General features: G+C 42.9%; 1 protein-coding gene across 1 annotated transcript in view; it reads right to left on the bottom strand.

Annotated features, from left to right (window-relative positions):
• Positions 1–2793: 2793 nt before the first annotated feature.
• SERPINB6 (serpin peptidase inhibitor, clade B (ovalbumin), member 6) overlaps positions 2794–22180 on the bottom strand; it is a 20408-nt gene continuing 1021 nt past the window's right edge. Inside the window, exons 2-7 of the mRNA XM_006766411.2 lie at positions 14912–15086; positions 12143–12292; positions 5132–5249; positions 4643–4785; positions 3528–3683; positions 2794–3310 (exon numbers count right to left, since the gene is read on the bottom strand). Coding sequence (XP_006766474.1) covers positions 2906–3310; positions 3528–3683; positions 4643–4785; positions 5132–5249; positions 12143–12292; positions 14912–15076 — 1137 coding nt within the window. The 5' untranslated portion in view covers positions 15077–15086 and the 3' untranslated portion in view covers positions 2794–2905. The remainder of the gene's footprint in view (positions 3311–3527; positions 3684–4642; positions 4786–5131; positions 5250–12142; positions 12293–14911; positions 15087–22180) is intronic.

Below are 22180 nucleotides of genomic sequence, written 5' to 3'. Positions count from 1 at the left end.
ATTAACCGCCATCTTGTTGGCAGTTAACTGCCAATCTTAGTTGGCAGTTAATTTGCATATAGCCCTGATTAGTCAATGAAAAGGGTAGCATCATATGCCAATTACCATTTTTCTCTTTTATTAGTGTAGATATTTTTATTGATTTCAGAGTGGGAGAGGGAAAAATAGAAACATCGATGGTGAGAGAATCATTAATCAGCTATCTCCTACATGCCCCCCTACTGGGCATTGGGCCCACAACTTGGGCATGTGCCCCAACTGGAAATCAAACTGTGACCTCCTAGTTCATAAACTGATGCTCAACCACTGAGCCATGCCAGAGGGGCGGTGGTGACTACATTTTAAAAAGAAAAGAACAGACCCCACCCACAATATTTAAATATAGCAGAAAGCTTTTATTTCCTATCATTTTTAAGTATTTTTTTATTGTTCAAGAATACCAGTTCATTGTAGAAAAATTTGAACATACTATATATATCAAAATAATTAAGCAAAAACTACCCCCAATACTGGAACCTTCTTTAAACATATCAGTGTTTAGATGCCTTGCAGCTCTTCTAGTGCCTGGGAGGCAATGAGATTGTGGATCACTGCTCAACATGCTTCCAGCAGCCAGATCCTGGGTCCTGTCCACTGTGGAACAAGCCTTTATAAATTCAGTGACACCCCCACTAGGAAGGGAGCCCCTCTGGGCTCAGGCTCGGGAGGCCTCTGGATGTGTGTCCACATTCCAGCTCCTGGTCCAACACCCACCTGGCAGGGACACCCATGGGCAAGTCCTGATACCCTGACTCCCTGCAGCCCACCAGCCAACATATGAGATCAGGGTATGCATAGAGCATGGGCTCCGCCCCAGCCCCTTCCTCCCAGGCCCTGGGCCTCCACACATCCAGGAGCCAGGCACCCACCTGTCTCTGCCACCCTGGTGCCCCTCCTCTGATAATGGTTATGGAATCAGTGGGGTCAGAATCACAGTACCTCCCTCCCTCTGGCACTGCCCTGTGGTTCAGTTCCTAAGAGCTCTGCTGCACTGGGCCCTGGGTCCACACCCAGAGCTTTGTTCCAGGCCCAGCTCGAGACCCACCTTTCAGATGGGAAACGGCAGAGAAAGGAGACTCCTATTAATACAGGAATGTTTTCTGCTCTCCTGCGCTGCTTTGCTGACAACTGTCCTACTGGTGGGAGGTGTGGTCTCCACTCAGCCTCTCATACAGATGCCCAGGTTAAGGCACAGATCCTCAGAAGGAAGGCGAGATTTAGTCATCAGTACTGACTGTAGACCCTGGTTCTACTTCTTTGCTAGCTTCCAGAGGTTTGTTGAGGTTAGCCCAGGGCCTCAGATCCCTCCTGGGTTTATTCATTGCTGGGGATTTAATAAAATCATCTAGTAAAACCACGAATGCAAAGTAGGTCCTCAGGAAACATTTGTGAATGGGTGAGACAACTTCCTCCCAGGATTACCCTGGGAGGACTGTGTTTTGTAGAAACATGGCACAACATATGGGTGTGTATTCTGCTGCAATCTCATCAAAGACGTGGAAGCTTATTCAGGTGACTGTGCCTTTTAATAAAATCATGCATCAAGTGATAACTCTTCAAAGGCACTGTAACAGCCAGCTAAAGTGAAACAGCTCAATGAGACCCAAATTGCCTCTTGGAGCAGAACGTGTTTTCTTTTTCACAGCGAAGTTCTTACCTGTATACAGGTCTGTAACAGAACTGCTGGCTTTCATTTTCATAGCTTACCCCTGATGTGCCTGAAGCTTCCCATCAAGGGAAAGGGAAGACAGATGCCGGAGACCTGCATGCTGAGGGACCCTGCCTGCTGAGGGACTATTGTACTACACACGGCAAATACACTTAATGCTGAGTAGAGGTGGGTGACAAAACCAGCCACCCCCCTCACAACTCTCCTCTTCCCATCCACACACAGTATCAATGTTTCCTCAGTCCCAGTCACTCCCAAGGCGAAGTGGCTGAGAAAGTGCACCAGCGACAGAACGCAAATACGCCTCACAGCAGTTCAGGTCTAGGGAGACCAGGCTCCTGCTGGCTGCAAGTAGGTCAGTGGGGACGTCCCGGTGGCTGTGCCCAAAACATAGCACAGTGCTCCCACTGAACCTCACAGGTCAATTGGTTTCTGTATCACTTAGCATAGGGATCACATTTCCAGCAAGTAGCACAAGTGGCTGCAGAAACCTTAGCCGCCTCTTTCCTAATACTTGCAGTAAAATACAGTCACCTGTATATTCATGAAATTGTCTTAAATTACACCATTGTGAATGGGCCTGTCTACCTCTGGCCCCTGGTAGCAATTTACGGTAGCTATTTAAGGAAAGGCATGGCTGTGTATTTTAACAGGTATGTGACCACAGATCACAAATGCAAGCTATGGTAAGAGCAGAAACACGTATGGGAAACAGGACTGGTTTCTCAGGGGCTCCAATTAGCTGCTCTCCCAGCTCCTGTGCTGGTTCGGGGGCTCACACGTTTTGGAATAGAACGCTCCCTGCTGAGGGCCTGAGACCTGCTTCCCACAGTTCCTCATAGTCTCTTTTTCAGCTGATCGTGCCAGCGTGTGCAGAAGGGAGGGGAGCGCCGCCGATCCCATGTGCCTGGAGGACAGCAGCTCGGCCAGCGTGAGCGCAGCACTTGGCCCAAAGTGAAGATGGGAGGACACGTCTCAGAACCAGTACTGCGCTGCCAGTGTGACCACAGACCCTCCCGAATGGCAATTTCAGGTCCTAGAAAACACTGATGTGGAACACAAATATACAAGGAGTTCTGAACAGGGAACTTCAAAACTAGGCCCTTTATTGTTGGGTTCAGGCACACTGTGAAGTGTCAGAGGCAAGTGGGTCAGCAGGAGACAGGAGAAGGGCTACAGGCAGTGTCGACCATTTTCCTAAGGGGAGGAGAATCGGCCACAGAACAGAATACCATTGGTTTTGCTGTGCTGGATAAAGAAAAGAAAGGGGTGGTCAGCACAGAACCTGGGCGTCATTCTCGCACATCGAAGGAGCATGATGGCGGCGGTGGCTGCCGCAGCTTCTGTGCCTTCCTCGTTGACCTCCACAAAGGACTTGTGAACGACCTTGGACAGACACAGGTCTCTCCCTGACGACATTCCAGAGAAGTCTGCCTTGTCCTGCTCAAAGGCATCGGTCATGCCCATAGAGTAAAGGACATCCTTCATGTCGTAATTCTCCTCCAGTTTGAATCTAGGGAGGAACACTTCCACCTCTTCTTCATCCATCATATCTGGCCTGGTCCATTCTATGAATTTCTCATAGGTGAGCTGCTTTTCCACCTAGTAGAGGAGGATTGAAGAGTTTATAATCAGAACAGTGCTGCCCAGTGGAACCTGGGCTGCGCTGTGATTGCCCTATGCTGCATGGTAGGAGATGGCAGTGATGGGAAGTTACGTAGCATTAGAAACATTTCCTGGGCAATGCTCAGAACTGCTGCGCAGAGAAGCAAATGTGATCCCCTTGCCTCCCAGCACAATCAGAGCTCAGCACTCTTACCGTTTCCAGGTCAACATGTTCATCGGGAAGCATGATGATCATGTTCAGCTCTTTGCCGACGTACGGCAGCACCAGAATTTTGGTGAATATTTCTCCGACATAGGTCATATTAAAGGTAGATTTTTTAAACATCATTTGCACAGGTTTCTGTTCATTCTATAAACGAAAGGGATAAACGTTAAGCTGAAACAAGAACCAGTTTACACGTTGGACAAATCAACAGAGCTGGCCACTCACCCCGGAGATACTTTTTTGGCTCCAGAAGAACACATCAGCCCCCTCTTTTGCCGGCTTGATTTCATTGCCTCAACCTCCAGACACTGGGGTACTCAGGGCTCAATTCTTACACTACTTTTCCCCTGGTGATGTCATTCAGTCCTGTGACTATAACTAGGATTCCCAAACTTATATTTCTACTGGGAACTCTCCCCTGTACTCGAAACTAATATATTTTACTGACTGCTTGACACCTGCATTTGGACATAAAGGAACTTCCAATGTTCCATGTCACACTGGTCTCTTCATATTCCCTTTCAAGTCTGTTCCATCTGTAATTTTCCCCATCTCAGCTGATATAGATGCCATTCATTCCATTGTCAAAAACCCTGGAGTACCCTTGATTCCTGTCTTTCACACCCCACATCTGACTCATTAGCTAACCATTTGATTCTACTTTTAAAATATAATGCAAATCCAACTTGTTCTTTCTACCTGCACTGCTACCAGCCTAGTGCCGCTCACTGGGATGATCTTCAAAGTGATTTCCTAGGGGCCCCTCCCCCTTGTGATTTTTTTAACCTAGTGGCTAGAAGAATCTGGCACTCAAATCATCAATCAGACCATATCACTCTTCGGCTGACCACCTTTTTGTGGCTTCCCCTCCACAGCCAGAGACTGAAAACTGAAGTCCTTAAAACAACCTGCAATGGTGACAAGAGCTTGTCCCTCATGCCCTCTGCTCCCATCTTCCTGCACTCATCTGCTAGAGCCACAGGGCCCCTTGGTGGGTCTGTGGGCAAACCAGGCCCGTGAGCATGCCCCCAAGACGTGAAAGCACACCCCCTGGACACAGGGACAGGTTCTAAGAGCCTCCTTTGTTATTGCAAAATAGTTACCTTGCTGACTTTAAATGGTCTCTCCTGGGTTTGCTGCTTGCTAAACTGGCTGTCCCAGTTTCCTTTGAAGTAGATGGCATTCACAAGAACCAGAGGAGTAGTCTGATTAACTGAATTTGGAGGCAGCAACTCTGTAATTTTACCTGAAAAGAAGAATTAAAGAACCTGTTAGCTATGAGTGTCCTGAAGTTTGGTAATACTCAGATAGGGCCATCTCCTGGTGTATTCAAGTACACAGATGAAGGAATTTATTGTCCCCCAAATATAACCATAGAAAGGGATCCTGGTCCTTAAAACAACAGCAGCAAAAAAAAAAAAACAACCCCAAAACAAAAAAACAAAAAAACCTTTCATACATTGATAATATTTCAGAAGTGGATTTTAAAAGTTTACATTTATTTTGAGAAAAAAACATTTGTTTACATTTGATGTTCTTGTGAAGAAATTGACAGTAAGATCGATTAAAATAGAATAACAATGTATTTTCACCTTCTGTCTTGTTAGCTACCCAGGTGTTGATATGTTTTCTAGCCTCCTCTGCAGCTTTGAAGAAGTCAAGCTCTTCCATCTCCGCTTGGTAGAATTTGAGGCAGGAATCTTTGAAAGACTGGGAGAGACAACAACACAATTGCATGGCCACAAAAACAAGCAACACCACCAGCTTACTTCCTCATTGTGACAAAAAGAACATACATAATTTCATGATATGTAATATGAGGAATAAATAAACATAAGGAATAAAAATACTGAGGTGCCCTAGCCGGTTTGGCTCAGTGGATGGAGCATCAGCCTGTGGACTGAAGGATCTCAGGTTCGATTTGGTAAAGGGCACATGCTCAGGTTGTGGGCTTGATCCCCAGGCAGGAGGCAGCTGATCAATGAGTCTCTCTCATCATTGATATTTCTATCTCTCTCTCCCTCTCTCCCTCTCCCCTCCTCTCTGAAATCAATAAAACATATATATTTTTTAAATTTAAAAATATTGAGGAATAAATAAATAACATGAGAAATAAGTAAATGAGAAATTAACCTGAAATCTAATTTCTCAATGTTCATCTACATTTGATATTCACCATTTGATAACAATGGTCTGAATAGCAAGTAAACACCATAAGTTGCTAGATCCTTAAGGGAGTAGCTGTGCACCAGTGAAATGAATATACAGACACTGGATGCAGCAATGACAGTGTCACTCCAATGGCCACTGCATTTGCTAAGTGACATCCTGCCCACAGCAAGAGCCACAGCTCCCTCTACATTTCAGAACCAGGGCCTATTGTTCCATATAACGTGGAGAAAATGGGCAATTCTGCACCACCACTTCCAGCACAACTTAAGAAATGTTCCAAATCTAAGCCACAGGTGACTCCTGAGCACTTGAAATATGGCTACTTCTGCTAAGGAACTGAATATTTAAGTGTATTTCACTTTAATTAATTAGACTGAAATTTATTTATTTATTTTTTAAAAATATATTTTATTGATTCTTTACAGAGAGGAAGGGAGAGGGATAGAGAGTTAGAAACATCAATGAGAGAGAAACATTGATCAGCTGCCTCCTGCACACTCCCCACTGGGTATGTGCCTGCAACCAAGGTCCATGCCCTTGACCAGAATTGAACCTGGGACCCCTGAGTCTGCAGGCCGACGCTCTATCCACTGAGCCAAACTGGTTAGGGCAATTAGGCTGAAATTTAAATAGCTACATTTGTCTAGTAGTGGCTACCATTTTGGATGGATTGCTCTAGAGCATGAGCGATTCCTCCAAAAAGTTTAAACTATATTTTGTTAATATAGTTTATGAAATGATAATACTAATGAACACCTACATTATGCCAAATAAAAGTAGACAATTTGATGGAAAACAAATATACTGGAACAACTAATTTGTTGACAGTGTACTATGGAATGGTTTCCCAAACTTTTTTTTTTTTTAACAGTTTGCAGATAATAACTTAATTCCACTTTTCAGTATTGTTTTTATATATTTCAGGACTTCACATTTCTCCTTCTGTATGGCATAAAAGAAGCACTGAGGCACAACAGCTTAGACACAAGTCCCATGACTTAATAGCTGCGCACCCTAAAAAAAGCCCCTTAGTCTCCCTAAGCATCCTTAACCTACCCTGTAAATGAGGCGACAGCAGTGCCTATATCTCAGAGGGTCACTGTGAGGACCAGATGAATTATCATTAGAACTGTTTTATGTAATATTCAAATCTTAGCATGTTGTAGACACTGTATTAAATGATCTAGATATATCATTTCATTTAATATTTACATAATTCATGCTTTAACAATTTTACTGCTCTGTTGTTTTTAATTTTTCAATTACAGTTGCCATTCAATATTATATTAGTTTCAGGTGTCCAATATAATGTTTAGACATTTATATAGCTTACAAAGTGATTCCCCCATAAATCTACTACCCGTCTGACATCATCCATAGTTGTTACAGTATTACCATGTTCCCTATGCTGTACTTTACATCCCTGTGACTATGCTGTAACTGCCAATTTGTATTTCTTAATCCCTTCAACTATTTCACCCATCCCCCCAACCCCCACACATCTGGTGATCACATCATCACTTTGTTCTCTGTATCTATGTGCTTGTTTCTGTTTGTTTGTTCATTTACTGTTTTTTAGATTCCACATATATGTGCAATCATATGGTATCTGTCTTTCTGTCTGACTTATTTCACTTAGCATTATATCCTCTAAGCGCCATTCATGTTGTCTCAAAAGGCAAGGTTTCATTCTTTTTTTTTTTTTATGGCTGAGGAATATTACATAGTATCTATGTACCACCTCTTCTTTATCCACTCATCTATAGGTGGACACTTGAATTGCTTCCATATCTTGGCTATTGTAAATAATGCTGCAATGAACATAGGGGAGCATATATCTTTTCAAATTAGTGTTCTGAATTCCTTCAGATAAATATATAAAAGTAGAATTGTTCGGTCATATGGTAGTTCTACGTTTAAATTTTTAAACAGTAACCTTCGTACTGTGTCCCATAGCGACTGCACCAATTTAGAAGCCCACCAACAGTTCACAGGTGTGGAGAGCGGCTACAGCGCTTGGACAGGTTCAAGCCTCGGACTAATGAGAGGGCACTGTCCTCTCGTGGCAAAGCCACATGCAGGTCCGAGCTTGGAGGCAAAGCCCTCCCAGCACAATTATAGCCAAATATGGTTGTAAGCTTGACCTTAGGGTCTGAACCTGTGGTCCCAGGTGGCTGAGTGATATAGGCTGCGGGAGGTGCAGCAAGTGCTGCCAAAACAAAGCTTGATAGAGTTCTCAAGTGCATGTAATTAAGTAGATTTGAAACTCGAGAGAACATTGTAAGCATCTTGACCATGCCCTTGTTTGCCTCGTGGGATCTGATTATAAAATAAAGACTTGGCTTGCAGGCTGTGGCACTGTCTCTCCATCCCAGAAAAGTGTCCCATCTGGCCCCAACTGTATTCTCTTGTCTGTCTTCTTTAATTTTTCACCGCCCCTCCTCAGGTTCACCCCTAGCCCTGCGGGACACGATTCACACCAGGATTCCTTTTTCTCCACATCTTCACCAACATTTGTTTGTGGATTTATTGATGAGAGCCATTCTGAGAGATGTGAGGTGATATCTTACTGTGGTTTTAATTTGCATTTCCCTGATGTTTACTGATGTTGAGCATGTTTTCATATGTCTATTGGCCATCTGTATGTTCTCTTTGGAGAAATGTCTATTCAAGCCCTCTGTCCATTTTTAATTAGATTTTTTGTTTTGATTTGGGTTTTTTTTTTTTTTTGGTATTAAGCTGTATGAGTTCCTTATATATATTAGATAGTAACCCCTAATCAAATGTATCACTGATGAATATCTTCTCCCATTCAGTTGTCTTTTCATTTTGTTGTTCCCTTTGCTGTGCAGAAGCTTTTTAGTTTGATGTAGTCTCATTTGTTTATTTATTTTTTCTTTTGTTTCCCTTGTGCTAGGAAATGTATCCAAAAAAATATTGCCAGGAGTGATGTCAAGGAGCTCACTGCCTATGTTTTCTCCTATGTTTCTAGGAGTTATTTGGGCTTCAGGTCTTACATTTAAGTTCTTACTCCATTTTGAGTTTAGTCTTGCATGTGGTGTAAGAAAGCGATCTAGTTTCATTTTTTGTATGTATCAGTCCAGTTTTTTGTCTTTTCACCATTGCATATTCTTGTCTCCTTTGTCATAAATTAACTGACCATATAGAAGTGGTTTTATTTCTGGGCTGTCTATTCTGTTCCTTTGATCTATGTGTCTGTTTTTATGCCAGAACCTAGCTGTTTTTATTAGTATAACCTTATAGTATAGTTTGATATCAGGTAGTGAGTGTGATTCCCTCCAACATTGTTATTTTTTCTAAAGATTGCTTTGACTATTCAAGGTCTTTTGTAGTCCCATATAAATTTTAGTATTGTTTGATCTAGTTCTGTGAAAAATGCCCTTGGTATTTTCATAGGGATTGCACTGAATCTATAAATTGCTTTGGGCAGTGTGGACATTTTAACAATATTAATTATTTCTATCCATGAGAATGCAATATTTTTAGATTTATTTGTGTCTTCTTCAATTTCTTTTATCAGTGTCTTATAGCTATCAGATACAAGTCTTTCACCTCCTTGGATACATTTATTCCTAGGTATATTGTTCTTTTTTTATGCATGTGTAAATGGAATTGTTTCTTAATCTTCCTAATCGTTTGTTTTTAGTGTATAGAGATGCAATAAATTTTTGTATATTGATTTTATGTGTTCCAACTTCTTGAATTCTTTATTAGTTCTAACAGTTTTTTGGTAGAGTCTTTAGGGGTTTCTATGTAATTTTATATCATCTACAAATAATGACAGTTTTACTTCTTCCTTTCCTAATGCCTTTTATTTCTTTTTCTTGACTAACTGCTCTGACTAGGACTTCAGGTCATTGTGTTTTTATTTTCATTGTCTGAAGGGAGATTTTGATTTCTTCTCTGATCTTGTTGTTAACTGACCCATTGTTGAGTAGCATGTTATTTATCTACATGTTTGTGTGTTTTTCAGTTTCTTCTCACACCTGATTTCTAAATTCATACCATAGTGATCAGAGAAGGTGCCTGACATGATTTCAATTTTCTTAAATTTGTTGAGATTTGTTTTGTGACCTAAGATGTGTTCCATCCTAAAAAGTGTTCCATGTGCATTTGAAAAGAATGTATATTCTTTTGTTTTTGGCTGAAATGTCCTAAAGATATCTGTTAAGTTCATCTGGTTCATGTGTCACTTCATGGCCACTGTTTCCTTGTTAGTTTTTGGTCTGGTTGAACTATCCCATGAAGTCAATGGGTGTTAAAGTCCCCTACTATGACTGTATTAATGTTGATCTCTCCCTTTAGGTCTGTCAATATTTAACATACTCCTATGTTGGGTGTATAAATGTTTAAAAGTTATTGCCTCTTGTTGGATTGATCCTTTTATCATTAAGAAAATTCCCCTTTTGTCTCTTATTACAGTCTTTGTTTTAAAGTCTATTTTGTGTGATACAAGAATTAATACCTCATCTTTTTTTAAAATTTCTATTAGTATAAAAATTTTTTTTCATTCATTTACTTTCAGCCTGTGTATGTCTTTCAATCTGAGCCAGGTCTCTTATAAGCAACATATGTACAGGTCTTGTTTGTTTTTTATCCACGCAGCTACCCTATGTCTCTTAATTGGCACATTTAGTCCATTTACATTTAAAATAATTTTTCATAAGTATGTAGGTATTGTCATTTGTTTTCTGATTGTTTTTGTAGTTCTCTATTCCTTTCTTATTCTTTTGCTCTCTTCTCTTCTATGTTAATGACTTTCTATATTGTGTTTGGATTCTTTTCTCTTTATTGCTTGTATATCACTTACAGATTTTTGGTTTGTGGTTATGATGTGCTTGATGTATACCAAGCTATGTTAATAGCAGTCCATTTTAGTTGACGGTGGCTTATGTTCTAACACATTCTAAAATCACTATAATTTTTACTCACCCCCTCTACATTTATGTTTTTGTCATTATTTTTACTTATTTTGATTGTGTCTGTTTGTGTGTATTCCTTAATTTGTTGTTGTAATTACACATGATCTTGGGGTCCTTTGTCTTTATTGAAAGTTTTATTTTTCTTATATCTAAAGCTCATAAAAGGATGATAATAATCAAGGAAGTAGCTAAGACTAATAAAAATAAGTAAAGCAGGTTACAAAAAAATCACACTGTGGCATGGCTACAGCATTTTGGACAGTAATTTCACAATATTCACTTAAAACTTTACTCCCTTCCTTTCTTCTACAAGTCCACAGTAGAGTATCAGAGGTATTTATTGTATGTATGGTTCAGATTGGGTCCAACCTAAATGCCCAACAATGGAAGGATGGTTACAATACATCCATATTTAATAATACCAGATAATAAAAAGAAAACAAAAAATTTTTAAAAACTAAGAAAAAAAGCAAAAACAGAAAAAGAATACCAGATAACAGTAAAAGGGTAAGGTATATCCACATAATCTGAGAGGCAAAGAATTTAAGTCATAATGTTCAGTGAAAAGAAACAAATTACAAAAAAAGATGTATGTTATGACGATGTTATTTAGGGAAAACCCCACAAAACAAATTTCTACATGTATGCGGGGGGATACACTTCAAATTTCTAAAAGCTCTTACACTGGGGAGGGAGCAATGGGTTGTACAAAAGAAACTGCAAAGGCTCTTGCTTTGCCTCCTTTAGTATCCATATATATAAAAGCCTAATATGCTAAGTGTCTGACCGTTCAACCAGTCGCTATGATGCACACTGACCACCAGGGAGCAGATGCTCTGACCAGTAGCTTAGCTTGCTGCTGGGGTCTGGCTGATCGGGACTGAGCAAGATGGGCTGGACATGCCCTGGAGCCCTCCCCTGAAGGGTCCCAGGTTTGATTCCAGTCAAGGGCACATGCCTGGGTTGCGGGCTCGATTCGATCCCCAGTAGAGGGCATGCAGGAGGCAGCTGATCAGTGATTCTCTCTCATCATTGATGTTTCTATCTCTGTCTCCCTTCCTCTCTCTGAAATCAATAAACACATATTAAAAAAAAAAATTCTGTGTTGGAAAAAACAAAAATATTTATATGTGTAAAAATTGAACATGCCTCATACTGCACAAAAAAATTACCAATATGTAGAAAAAAGATTAGAAATATTCATTTTCATAATTTCTTTAGCCAATTCATCTTAAATTGTACTATGTTAGCTTTTTTTTATGATAAGTCACTTAAGCTTCATAAGTATTTGGACAGTAGTTGTTATAAGGCCTATTTTACAGAGTATAAAACTGAATGAGAATTAAAGGAAGTGTGAGAGGTTAACAGACCCGAGCTCATGCTTGTCTGTGTGAGTTTGTAGCCCACAAGCTTTCTGCTGTACCACATGACCCCTCCCCACTGCCGGTGGTCTTCACTTCTTTAGTGAAAACAGTAATTATGACTTACTAAGTTGAAATCAAAGGACTTTTCTCCGAAGAGCCTGTTGGCAGTTCTAAGCAAGTACTGCGTGCCAGCCCTGTTAACCTCGGCGAGGAGAGTCTGGAAGCCCTGGTGGACATCTTCACTTCTGCCACCACTTTTACTGAAATAAAGTGCCTGAAATAGAACACAGAATAAAAATGTACAACTTCAGTATGCTTTGACTTCAGGGAATTGGATAAAACACTCAACTCTGCCTAAGAACTGTACAGGTCCTCACTACAGACTAAAAGAATAGTCATCCAACTAAAGACAAAAGTATCTTGAAAGCCAGCCACTCTTCCCTCTAACACATCCTGTAAGGAGTCAGAGTCCTCCCTGCCTGTACTGGCAGGAGCAGAAATGCCCTTCGCAGACCCAGCTTCTGGGTACTCCACACTTGTTGTCTGCCTGAAAATAAGGCTGTCAGTGAAGACAGGCCACTCCTAATATCAAAAGTTGCAGCCTCTCCCCAGTCCTTGGGTCCAGGCTGGCCCTGTGACTATTCTGACCAACAGAGGACAGGAGAAGGGACACTGGGCCTTCAAAGGCCTGGCAGCTCCATATTTGCTCTCCTGGATCCTAGCCGCCATAGTGTAAGGAAGTCCAAGCTGTCCTGTGGCAGACACATGGAAAGCCTGGGAGAGCAACATCTCAGGGGAAGAGCCACTTGTCAAATGGCAACCTTGACCAGCAGCCAGCACCAAGGCCCCAGGCGTGTGATAGAGGCCTTTCTTGGATCATAAGTGATCCCAGCTGACACCATGGAGTCAGCCCACAAAATCTGAAAAATAATCAACCATTGTTATTTCCAATCACTAAGTTTTGGGATGGTTTGTTTTGCAGCCGTAGAAATCCACACAGTAATCTAGACATAAAGTTATGCCATAACAAAAATCTAATACGTGTATAGCACTTGCTTCGAACTTAGGCAGCTGTCAGAGGCTGGATGGAAGGAAGGGAGGAGACTGTGAGCAGAGGCTGGAAGGACAGTGAAGAAATTCTTACGGGAGGCTGGAGAAAAGGAGCTCATGGCATGGACTGGCAGAATTGGACAGACAGTCATCTGCAATGATGGGAAAGCTTGGGCATTTTGCCAGTGAACCCCGGATCTGGTTTGGGAGAAGTCCAGAAAGAACGTGGCTCCTTTCAGCTCCCTGGGATAAAGTACGGGAAGGTAAAGGTGAGCTAAAGATCGCCTCATTTTCAAGCAGAAGCTAAAGGAAATATTTCCAACCTAGGACTTGTGGGGTAGAAAATAAAAAATGTTTCTTATTCTCAGCCTCTCCAGTGGGCAAGTGATTCTAAAAGTACTAGTAAGATATGACCTCAGGGCAATTGTAAATCCAAGGGCCAGGCCTCAAGGGCAGAATAAAGTTCATTTTGTTAACACCTTAGAAAGATTAAGTGCCACACAGACCCTCCTGCTAGGCAGAGAAGCCTCTGAGCATCTTCAGAACACTGTCCCCCAGCACACAGTCCTGCCTCAAACAAGTACCCAGCACGTGCTTTTGTTCAAGGAAGCAGATTTAAGTTGACATATACATTTTCCCACCACTGTTTAGAAGAACACCTGCCGACACCTTTTCTCGGACTTCCAGCGTCCAGAACTAAGAGGAAATAAATTTCTGCTGCTTCAACCACTTAGTGTGTGGTACTTGTTATGGCAGCTGTAGCAGACTAAGAAACGGCCCCCACAATGTGCGAAGGGTGTGTCCACTGCAGGTATCCCACCCGGTGTCACCACTGCATATTGGGGTGGTGAGGGGGCAATAATTTGTCTTTAGTTCACAAAGCTCTGCACCCAGGAACCACACCAAAGAGCCTCAATGGCCTTGTTCTTCCTAGACATTAAGCCGGAACCTGGACCATGATGAAATCAGACTCCGAGGCAGTGGGAGGGGTGAGTGTACTTTTCCTATGGGCGGGCTGAGAACCATTAGGAGCCAGCGGGCAGATTGTGGCAATCAGAGAGGGACTCCGATGAGCTAATGCCTTAATCTTCAGGCCCTGCACACCACTCTGGAGGCAGACTCAGGGACTGGCCATGTGACTGGCTTCAGTCATGGGGCATTAGAATGTGTGACAGAGCAGAGGCTTGAAAAGCACTTGCACATTCAAGCTTGTCCTCCTGGAAGCTTGGAATTGTGCTATAAAGAAGTCCAGGCCAGCCTGCCAAAGAGAGACCATGCGGGAGGCCAGGCCAAGGCAGCACGCAGGAGGCCACCTGCATGGAGGAGGCCCGAGGCCTACATCAGTGACACAGCCCCGCCACGTGGAACAGGACCACCGTCCAGTCCACTCAGAGCAAATCTTCACCTTAAGCACTAAGTTTTTTGGGGGTAGTCACTCAACAACAAAGAACTGAAACACCATTGAAAAATTTTACAGTTAAATAAGAAAATTAAAATAAAAAATGTTAACACTTGAAAAGCAGTTGACAAAACCCAAAGACTATTGTGAGACTCAACCTGACCTTGTGGCTTTATGTCTACTCACGAAGTCCTGCGCAAACCACTACCAGCAGTTGGCGAAATTGATTGCTTTCCCAAGTAGAGGGTGCCACTTATCCCTAACAGATGGCACTTGCCCCAGGGCATATGCCCAGGGCTGACACATCCTTCCCTGGCAGCATTCCACCCACAGCCCTGCCACACTGATAGAGAGCAAGTACTTTGGGATTTGAAAGGTGGAAGACCAGTTAACTAACAAATTAATAGTATTTTCTGTTCCCCAGAAATGGTGTCAGACACATACCTGGACCATCTGGGCTGCAGTGTTTCCACCTGCCCCCATGAGGACCATGGCCAGGGCAGAGGAGATGCTGAAGGGCGAGAAAAACACGTTTTTCGATTTGTCTTCACCCAGCTTTTTCAAAAGGTTTATGGCAAAAGTGCCATTTGCTTCGGACAGAGTATCCATGATGGCGAGTCTGAAACGATGGACTTAACATCAGTATCACATAAACTAGGCTTACAGTTGACTGCATTTCAGGCTGTTAACAGTGACCACTGACACTCTGGTTCAGTCAGCAAACAGGTGTACATTAAAAACTCTATTCCTTTGGGGGAACCTCAAAGTTATTTTGTGTTTCTAATTTTAAGTGAAAAAAATTGAAGTTATGTTTATAATACAATCCTGTTTTGTGGGGGGAAGCAGGAGAACTTCTATCTATACATGTGTCTGTGAGCCCAGAGAAGGTGTGGATGGTACACACTCAACCTCTTACCTAGTTACTTCCTGGGAGAGACATTAGGAAAGGAGTTATTGACTTTTGGTTCTATTTCTGCATTGTTTGGTGTGTTGTATGAATTTATATGTATCCTCTATAATAAAAGGCTATTATGCAAATCAACTGAACAGCAGAACAACTGGTCACTATGATGTGTACTGGCCACTAGGGGCAGATGCTCAATGCAGGAGCCGCCCCCTGGTGGTCAGTGTGCTCCCACAGTGGGAGTGCTGCTCAGCCAGAACAGTGGCGGTGGCGGGAGCCTCTCCCACCTCCGGGACAGAGCCAAGGATGTCCGACTCCTGAGGGGAGCGGGCCTAAGCAGTCTGTTTGACATCCCCTGAAGGCTCCCAGACTACAAGAGGGCGCAGGAAGGGCTGGGGGACCCCCCCCCCCCCCCCCGAGTGCACGAATTTCATGCACTGGGCCTCTAGTTACTTTATAATTTAAAATTCATTCATAATTATACCATTGTAATTAAAAACAGAAAAGTAGCAAAGGGAAGGCCAAATATTATAGGCATGTCATTGGGAAGCTTCACCAGGAAGTTAAAGCTTTACACTCCCCAGGGATCCAATGGAGGAGAGACAGACACATGCCCAGTAAAGTAGGGGTGACATGGGGAAGGTGCTTGTCTGTCAGTCACACTTGGGAACAGAGGTCATTGGCCAGAATGGGCATGGCCACTGTAAGTGCAGGAAGATTTGGAATACTTAATTTCCTGAACAAAGAAACTTTCTCTCTTGTACTCTTGGTTGCTCTTGGTGTGTTGCACTTGACTCCAGGCTTACCAAGCTCTCCCACCCCTGCTCCCTGGCATTTGTCTCCATGGCCCACACCCATGTGAACCCCCAATGCCTAATGGACCATAACTAGCCTGATGCTGAACTGGACCTGGCTGCAACATGGAACGGAAAGTCTGGACACTGGCTTTGCTTTTACACTTCTTCTATGACTGAAATGGGACTTTGGAAACACAGAAATATAACCCCATACAAATAAAAATCACTCATCCTCTTGTGTGAGTCTCAGAAAATTCTTTTTCTTGAGATATCGTAAGGACTCCACCCCCAACACTCAGTGGGGAAAGGGATACCCCAATTTCCCCAATAACAAATGCAATCACAAGTTACATAAGAAAAGATGGTTGAATGTTTTTTAGTTGTTTTTTGTTTGTTTTTGCTTTTTAAAAACATGTTTTTATTGTTTTAGAGAGAGAGGAAGGGAGAGGGATAGAGAGATAGAAGCATCAATGAGAGAGACACATTGATAGGCTGCTTCCTGCATGCCCCACACTGGGGTTTTAGCCACAACCTGGGAATGTGCCCTGACTGGGAATAGAACCAAGGACCTCTTGGTTCATGAGTCGACGCTCAACCACTGAGCCCTACCCGCTGGGATGGTTGAATGTTTTAATAATGTAGAAGAGAAGACTCCATTTCCGAGATGTAAGCCATTGTGCAAGGACTGACATTAACTAGAGAGAAAAGGGGTGGGAGAAACTGAAGGGGGCCAGCTCCAGGAGATGCACAGAGTCAGAAAGGAAGGGTCATTCCTGGGAATGAGCTGTGGGCAGCAGACTGGAAAGTTGGCTCAGTTGATTAGAGGTTTTTCCAGATATACCGAGTTTGTGGGTTTGACTCCCATTCAGGACTCATACAAGAAGCAACCAATGGACACATAAGCAGACCAACAAATCGATGTTTCTCTCTATTTTTTTTAATCCCCACCAGATGATATTTTCTCCATCGATTTTTCAGACATAGTGGGAGGGATGGACAGGGGGAGAGAGAGAGATAAATATCGATACGAGAGAGACATATTAATTGGTTGCCTTCCACATGCACCCCAACAGGGGCCAGGGATCGAACGTGCAACCGAGGTACATGCCCTTGACCAGGAACCAAACCCTCGAACCTTCAGTCCTCAGGCTGACACTCTAACCACTGAGCCTACCCGGTCAGGGCTTTCTCTCTTTCCCTTCCTCTTTCTATAAAAACAAACAAACAAAAAATAATAAATAACAAGTGGAGGCTCCTGGGGCGAGATGGGACCTGGCTATTCTCTTTTGGATAATCTCAGAAATAGCCACCTGGAAATTAACCCCAAATTCCAACAGATACATAGGAAAATGAGCAGTCATTTGTCAGAGCTGGCCGCAGCTATTAACAGGCCCACTGTTCTGTCTCTCTCTATGACTGCTGTCATTTTAATTTAGAATATCTCAAAAGTTTTCTTGTCACAAGCTAAGGAACAGACAGGCTCAACTCAGGGCTAATGCCCTGTCTTTGGACTGCTGCCCCAAAAAGCCATTACTTGAGGAAGGGCCTGAAGAGTGTGTTGGGAGGAGCCAGGTGAGAGACAGAGGCAATGAAGGGCCCAGGCAGTCCAGAGTTGCAGGTGCAGCAGAGCAGGCCAGGAAGGAGGGGCTCTGTGGGGAGCAGCTCGAATTAAAACATTGACCAACTCATATTTCCCAGTCAGAGGTTGAGGAAATTACTCATCTGAGCAGTGGGTGGGGCTGGACAGACCAGGAGAGAGGAAGGCAAGAGCAGCTGTTTCCACGGAGTGGAGGGTGAAGGCAGGAGACATCTGACTGAACGGCCTGTGGAGGTTGCAGAGTCAGCCGTTCTTCCCAGCAGGCCTTGACGGTTACGACTGTGGGCACTGAATATGGCCCCAAAGCTATGAAGGGGACCAGAGTTCTGCCACCCAGAAGCTGCCTTTTGGGATACTGATTTTAAGCTGGTTATTAAGAAAACAAAAGACTCAAAAAGAACCTTTGACCTCCCCCTTTTCTGCCTAAGAGATTCAGATGGAAAGGCTGCATCAAGAGGGAAACTCAGGGTGTTCACCTCAGCCTAATCTGAATTAAATATGATGTATAGGAAGGCACCAAGCAGGGGCCTGGAAGCTAGATCACCCCAGAGTCCCCCTGAGGTGAAAATTTGCCTACTATGTGTGTTCTCTTCCTCAACTACCTGTAAATTCTCACATCTGATATCTCCTCTTTTTTCCTTTGTCCAAAATGACATATATACCAAACTTTGCCCCATTTTGGAAGTTCCACGCCTATGTGAATTCCCCAGGGGTATGTATTAAAACTTTGATTTTCTCCTGCTAATTTGTCTTTGTTAACTTGATTATTAGCCCAGCTAGAAGAACTTAGAAGGTGGGAGGAAAGTATTACTTTTTTAGCTCCTAGGTGAATTGAGAAAGGACAGAGTTTTAGGGACCTGTGCATATTAGGTTTGTTGCAAGTTCAACTGGCCAAGGAAAGATCCCACAGGTACCCTCATAACCCCATCCAAGACTGTTACCATCCACACACTTTTCACCGTTAGGAATTTCACTAAAGTGTACTGATGAAAATACTGTTAGCATAGGCAGCTAAGAGTTAACAAAAGAGAAGAGAGCTAGACTGGCTAGGCCCAACTGAGTCTGGAAATTACACTTAATCAGGCTTAAATCTGAAGTCACAGTTTCAGACTCCCCAGCAGGTAGCCAAATCTCTGCCAAGGGGATAAACACCCCTCCTGCTTTTCAATATCCCCAGGAGTCAACTGGCCCAGTAGCAGAGACTGCCAAGGGGGAGGGATAAAACAGCAAAGGAAATTCCTTTACCAGATATGAGCACAGTAGAGGCCAAGATGGTGAAGCAGATCTTTGGGGCATGTGCAGTGGGAGCCAAAACGGTGACGCAGAGGGGTGGAGTCTAGCCTGGGAAAAGATGAGGGCAAGGAACCCCAGAGGATCCAGGAAAGAGGCCTGATTGGAGTGAGGGCCCAACACAAGCCGGAGAAACCAGGAAGTATATTGGATAGTTTGCAAGCAAGCCTACTCATTCCCGAAAACCAAGAAAATCTATGGAGCATTATAAGGACTCTCAGAGCAGCTGCTACTAGAGCCTGCTCCTCCTCTACATCCCCAAGGGTGTATTATTTCCCTTCAACCCAATAAAGCTTGCCATTATGCTTAAACTTCTCCCACAAGTGTGCCCTTTGAAATTCCTTTCTCGCACACCACAAGAAACCATTTTCACTGGCAACAACAGAGAGCACAAAAACAACCATTAGGTATTTCATAAGCTACAGGGGGAAAACACACCTTTAAGTGCCCCCAAACAGAGAACCACTTTAGATTTTTCACATTCACGATAGGATATTAATGGAGATATTAATGTTTTAATATATTACTATCAAATAAATACATAAAATTGATTTTAAAAGAAAATATAAAACTATAAATACAATTTCAAAATATTTTCTATGTAAATTAAATTAGGAAGAAAAGTACATGTAAGCATAATTTATAGACAGAAAATGGATAGAAATACTGTATAGCACATGTTTCTGATTTATGGGTAAATTTTCAAGTTTTTTATATTTCTCTGCATGTTCACATTTTCTACAACATTCCTACTTCTTTTTAGGTGTTTGGTTGATATTTCTTTTTACAAAATTATATACATACACTTAGTTTAAAAATTAGTGCCCATCGCCCAGCCAGTGCGGCTCAGTTGTTTGAGTGTAGTTCCATGAACCAGGAGGTGGCAGGTTTGATTCTGGGTCAGACACATGCCCGGGTTGTGGGCTCGATCCCCAGTAGGGAGCGTGCAGGAGACAGCCGATAGATGATTCTCTCTCATCATGGATGTTTCTATCCCTCCCTCCCTCTTCCTTCCTCTCTGAAATCAATGAAAATATATTAAAAAAACCAAAATTTTCAAAAACAAAAACAAAACATAGTGCCTATAGCAATACTACAAGAACAGTTTGTCTTAGATAGATGGCCAGAGCTCTCATCTATCTTTAAATTGCCTGCTTTCCCTTGGAAATCACAGACCCTGGCCTTTATCCAGATGGCATATGAACCGGAACTACCTAATACATCCTCAGGTCTTATATAAAGTACCTTAAAAAAAATGTATTCACAAGCATAAAAACTGGGTGTTAAGGTTTTATTTTTAATGAGCAATTTTATATATGTACTAGAGGCCCAGTGCATGAAATTCGTGTACTGGGGAGGGGGGGTGTCCCTCAGCCCAGCCTGCACCCTCTCCAATCTGGGACCCCTTGGGGGATATCCATTGCCCACAAGTCTATTAAAAGCCATGGGTCTATTAATAAACCAGCAGTCGGACATCCCTCTCACAATCTGGGACTGCTGCCTCCTAACCACTCGCCTGCCTGCCAGCCTGATCACCCCCTAACCACTCCCCTGCCAGCTTGATCGATGCCTAACTGCTCCCCTGCTGACCCAATCACCCCCAACTGCTCTCCCCTGCCAGCCTGGTTGCCCCCAACTGCCCTCCCCTGCCAACCTGGTTGCCCCTAACTGCCCTCCCCTGCTGACCTGTGCCACCATAACTGCCCTCCCTTGTCAGCCCGGTCACCCCTAACTGTCCTCCCCTGCAGGCCTGGTCCCCCCCAACTGCCCTCCCCTGCCAGCCCGGTCACCACCAACACGGGAATCTAACCCGGTACCCTTGAGTCCGCAGGCCGGCGCTCTATCCACTGAGCCAAACCGGTTACGGCCCTTCCTCTCTAAAATCAATAAAAAAGTGTTTTAAAATATATTTAAAAATAAATAAATAAAGGCCAATGAACGGTGGTGGGAGGGAAGTCAGCTCCGAGCTCAGTGCCCAGCAACAGGGCATCGGGTACATCACACAGTCCCTACTACCGGGCCCTACAGCACCACTCGTGACTTTGAGCAGTTTATGTTCATAATTGATTTTATTCAATTGATCAAGTCTTAATAATTTTTTAAAGGTGTTACTAATTGTGCTTCTTGCCTTCTTGGATTAAGCATGCCTTAGTTTCCCACAAAATTGAACCATTCAAAGATTGGTGTAATGGAGACCTGGGCTCCTGCTTTGCCCCTTTGTTTTCTGTGTTTGTACGTGTGTAACTTCTCTGAGCAGCAGTAATCTGTTAACAGAGGATGATTCCTTCTATGTCTATGTTTACTATAAACATTAAATAAACTAATTCCCAGCACAGTGGGTAGTAAATAAATGTTGGGTAAATTACGCATTATTTTCTTTCTTTTGATGTCTAGGTTTAATCTCAGGTCCAGCAAATTTGGGAATGTAAGGTGTGAAATCATCTGGGGTCATATAATACTAGTATATGCTTGGTGTGATATAGGGTTTTCTGAGTATAAACCAGTAATTTTCAACCTTTCTCATCTCGTGGCACACATAAACTAATTACTAAAATTCTGCAATCACATCAAAAAATGTTATAAAAACTATGGGTATAATTTTGATTTACAAAAAATAACAATAATAGTAATTGTTAGGTCTGATCAAATAATTGAATCGAAACCCCCTCCTCTGGGAACTGCCCTTTAGGCCACTTCACAATGGACATCCCATTTGCTTAGACCACATTCCACCTGCTAAGACCATTCTCTCTCCCCTTGGAGTTAACCAGAACCTGGACCTGCACAGAGAATTCTCGGCCCAGGAAAAAGCCCGCTAGAGTCCTTTAAAAACCTCTGACTACCTGTCCCTGGGGGCTGGTGCCATTTTGGGGCTCAGCCCATCTGGTTTTCCAGATAACCTAATAAATTCATAATTCTTTATGCCCTCTGGCCTCACGCATTTCTCCTTCGGTGACTCTAACAGTAATTACCTACCCTCTTTGCTCCAAAGTGACTTTTTAAAAAATCAGGTGCCTATATTTGTATATAGAGATTTCTAGTACCAAGAATTCACCAAGTAGATGCAATCCTATTATGCGACATGACCAGTAAGATGCAACTCTATTATATGACCTATATGTTTA

The sequence above is a fragment of the Myotis davidii genome, unplaced genomic scaffold (genome assembly GCF_000327345.1).
Source record: "Myotis davidii unplaced genomic scaffold, ASM32734v1 scaffold540, whole genome shotgun sequence".
Classification (NCBI taxonomy): Eukaryota; Metazoa; Chordata; class Mammalia; order Chiroptera; family Vespertilionidae; genus Myotis; species Myotis davidii.
The sequence above is the reverse complement of the archived record's forward strand: the minus strand, read 5'-3'. Positions and strand labels throughout refer to the sequence as shown.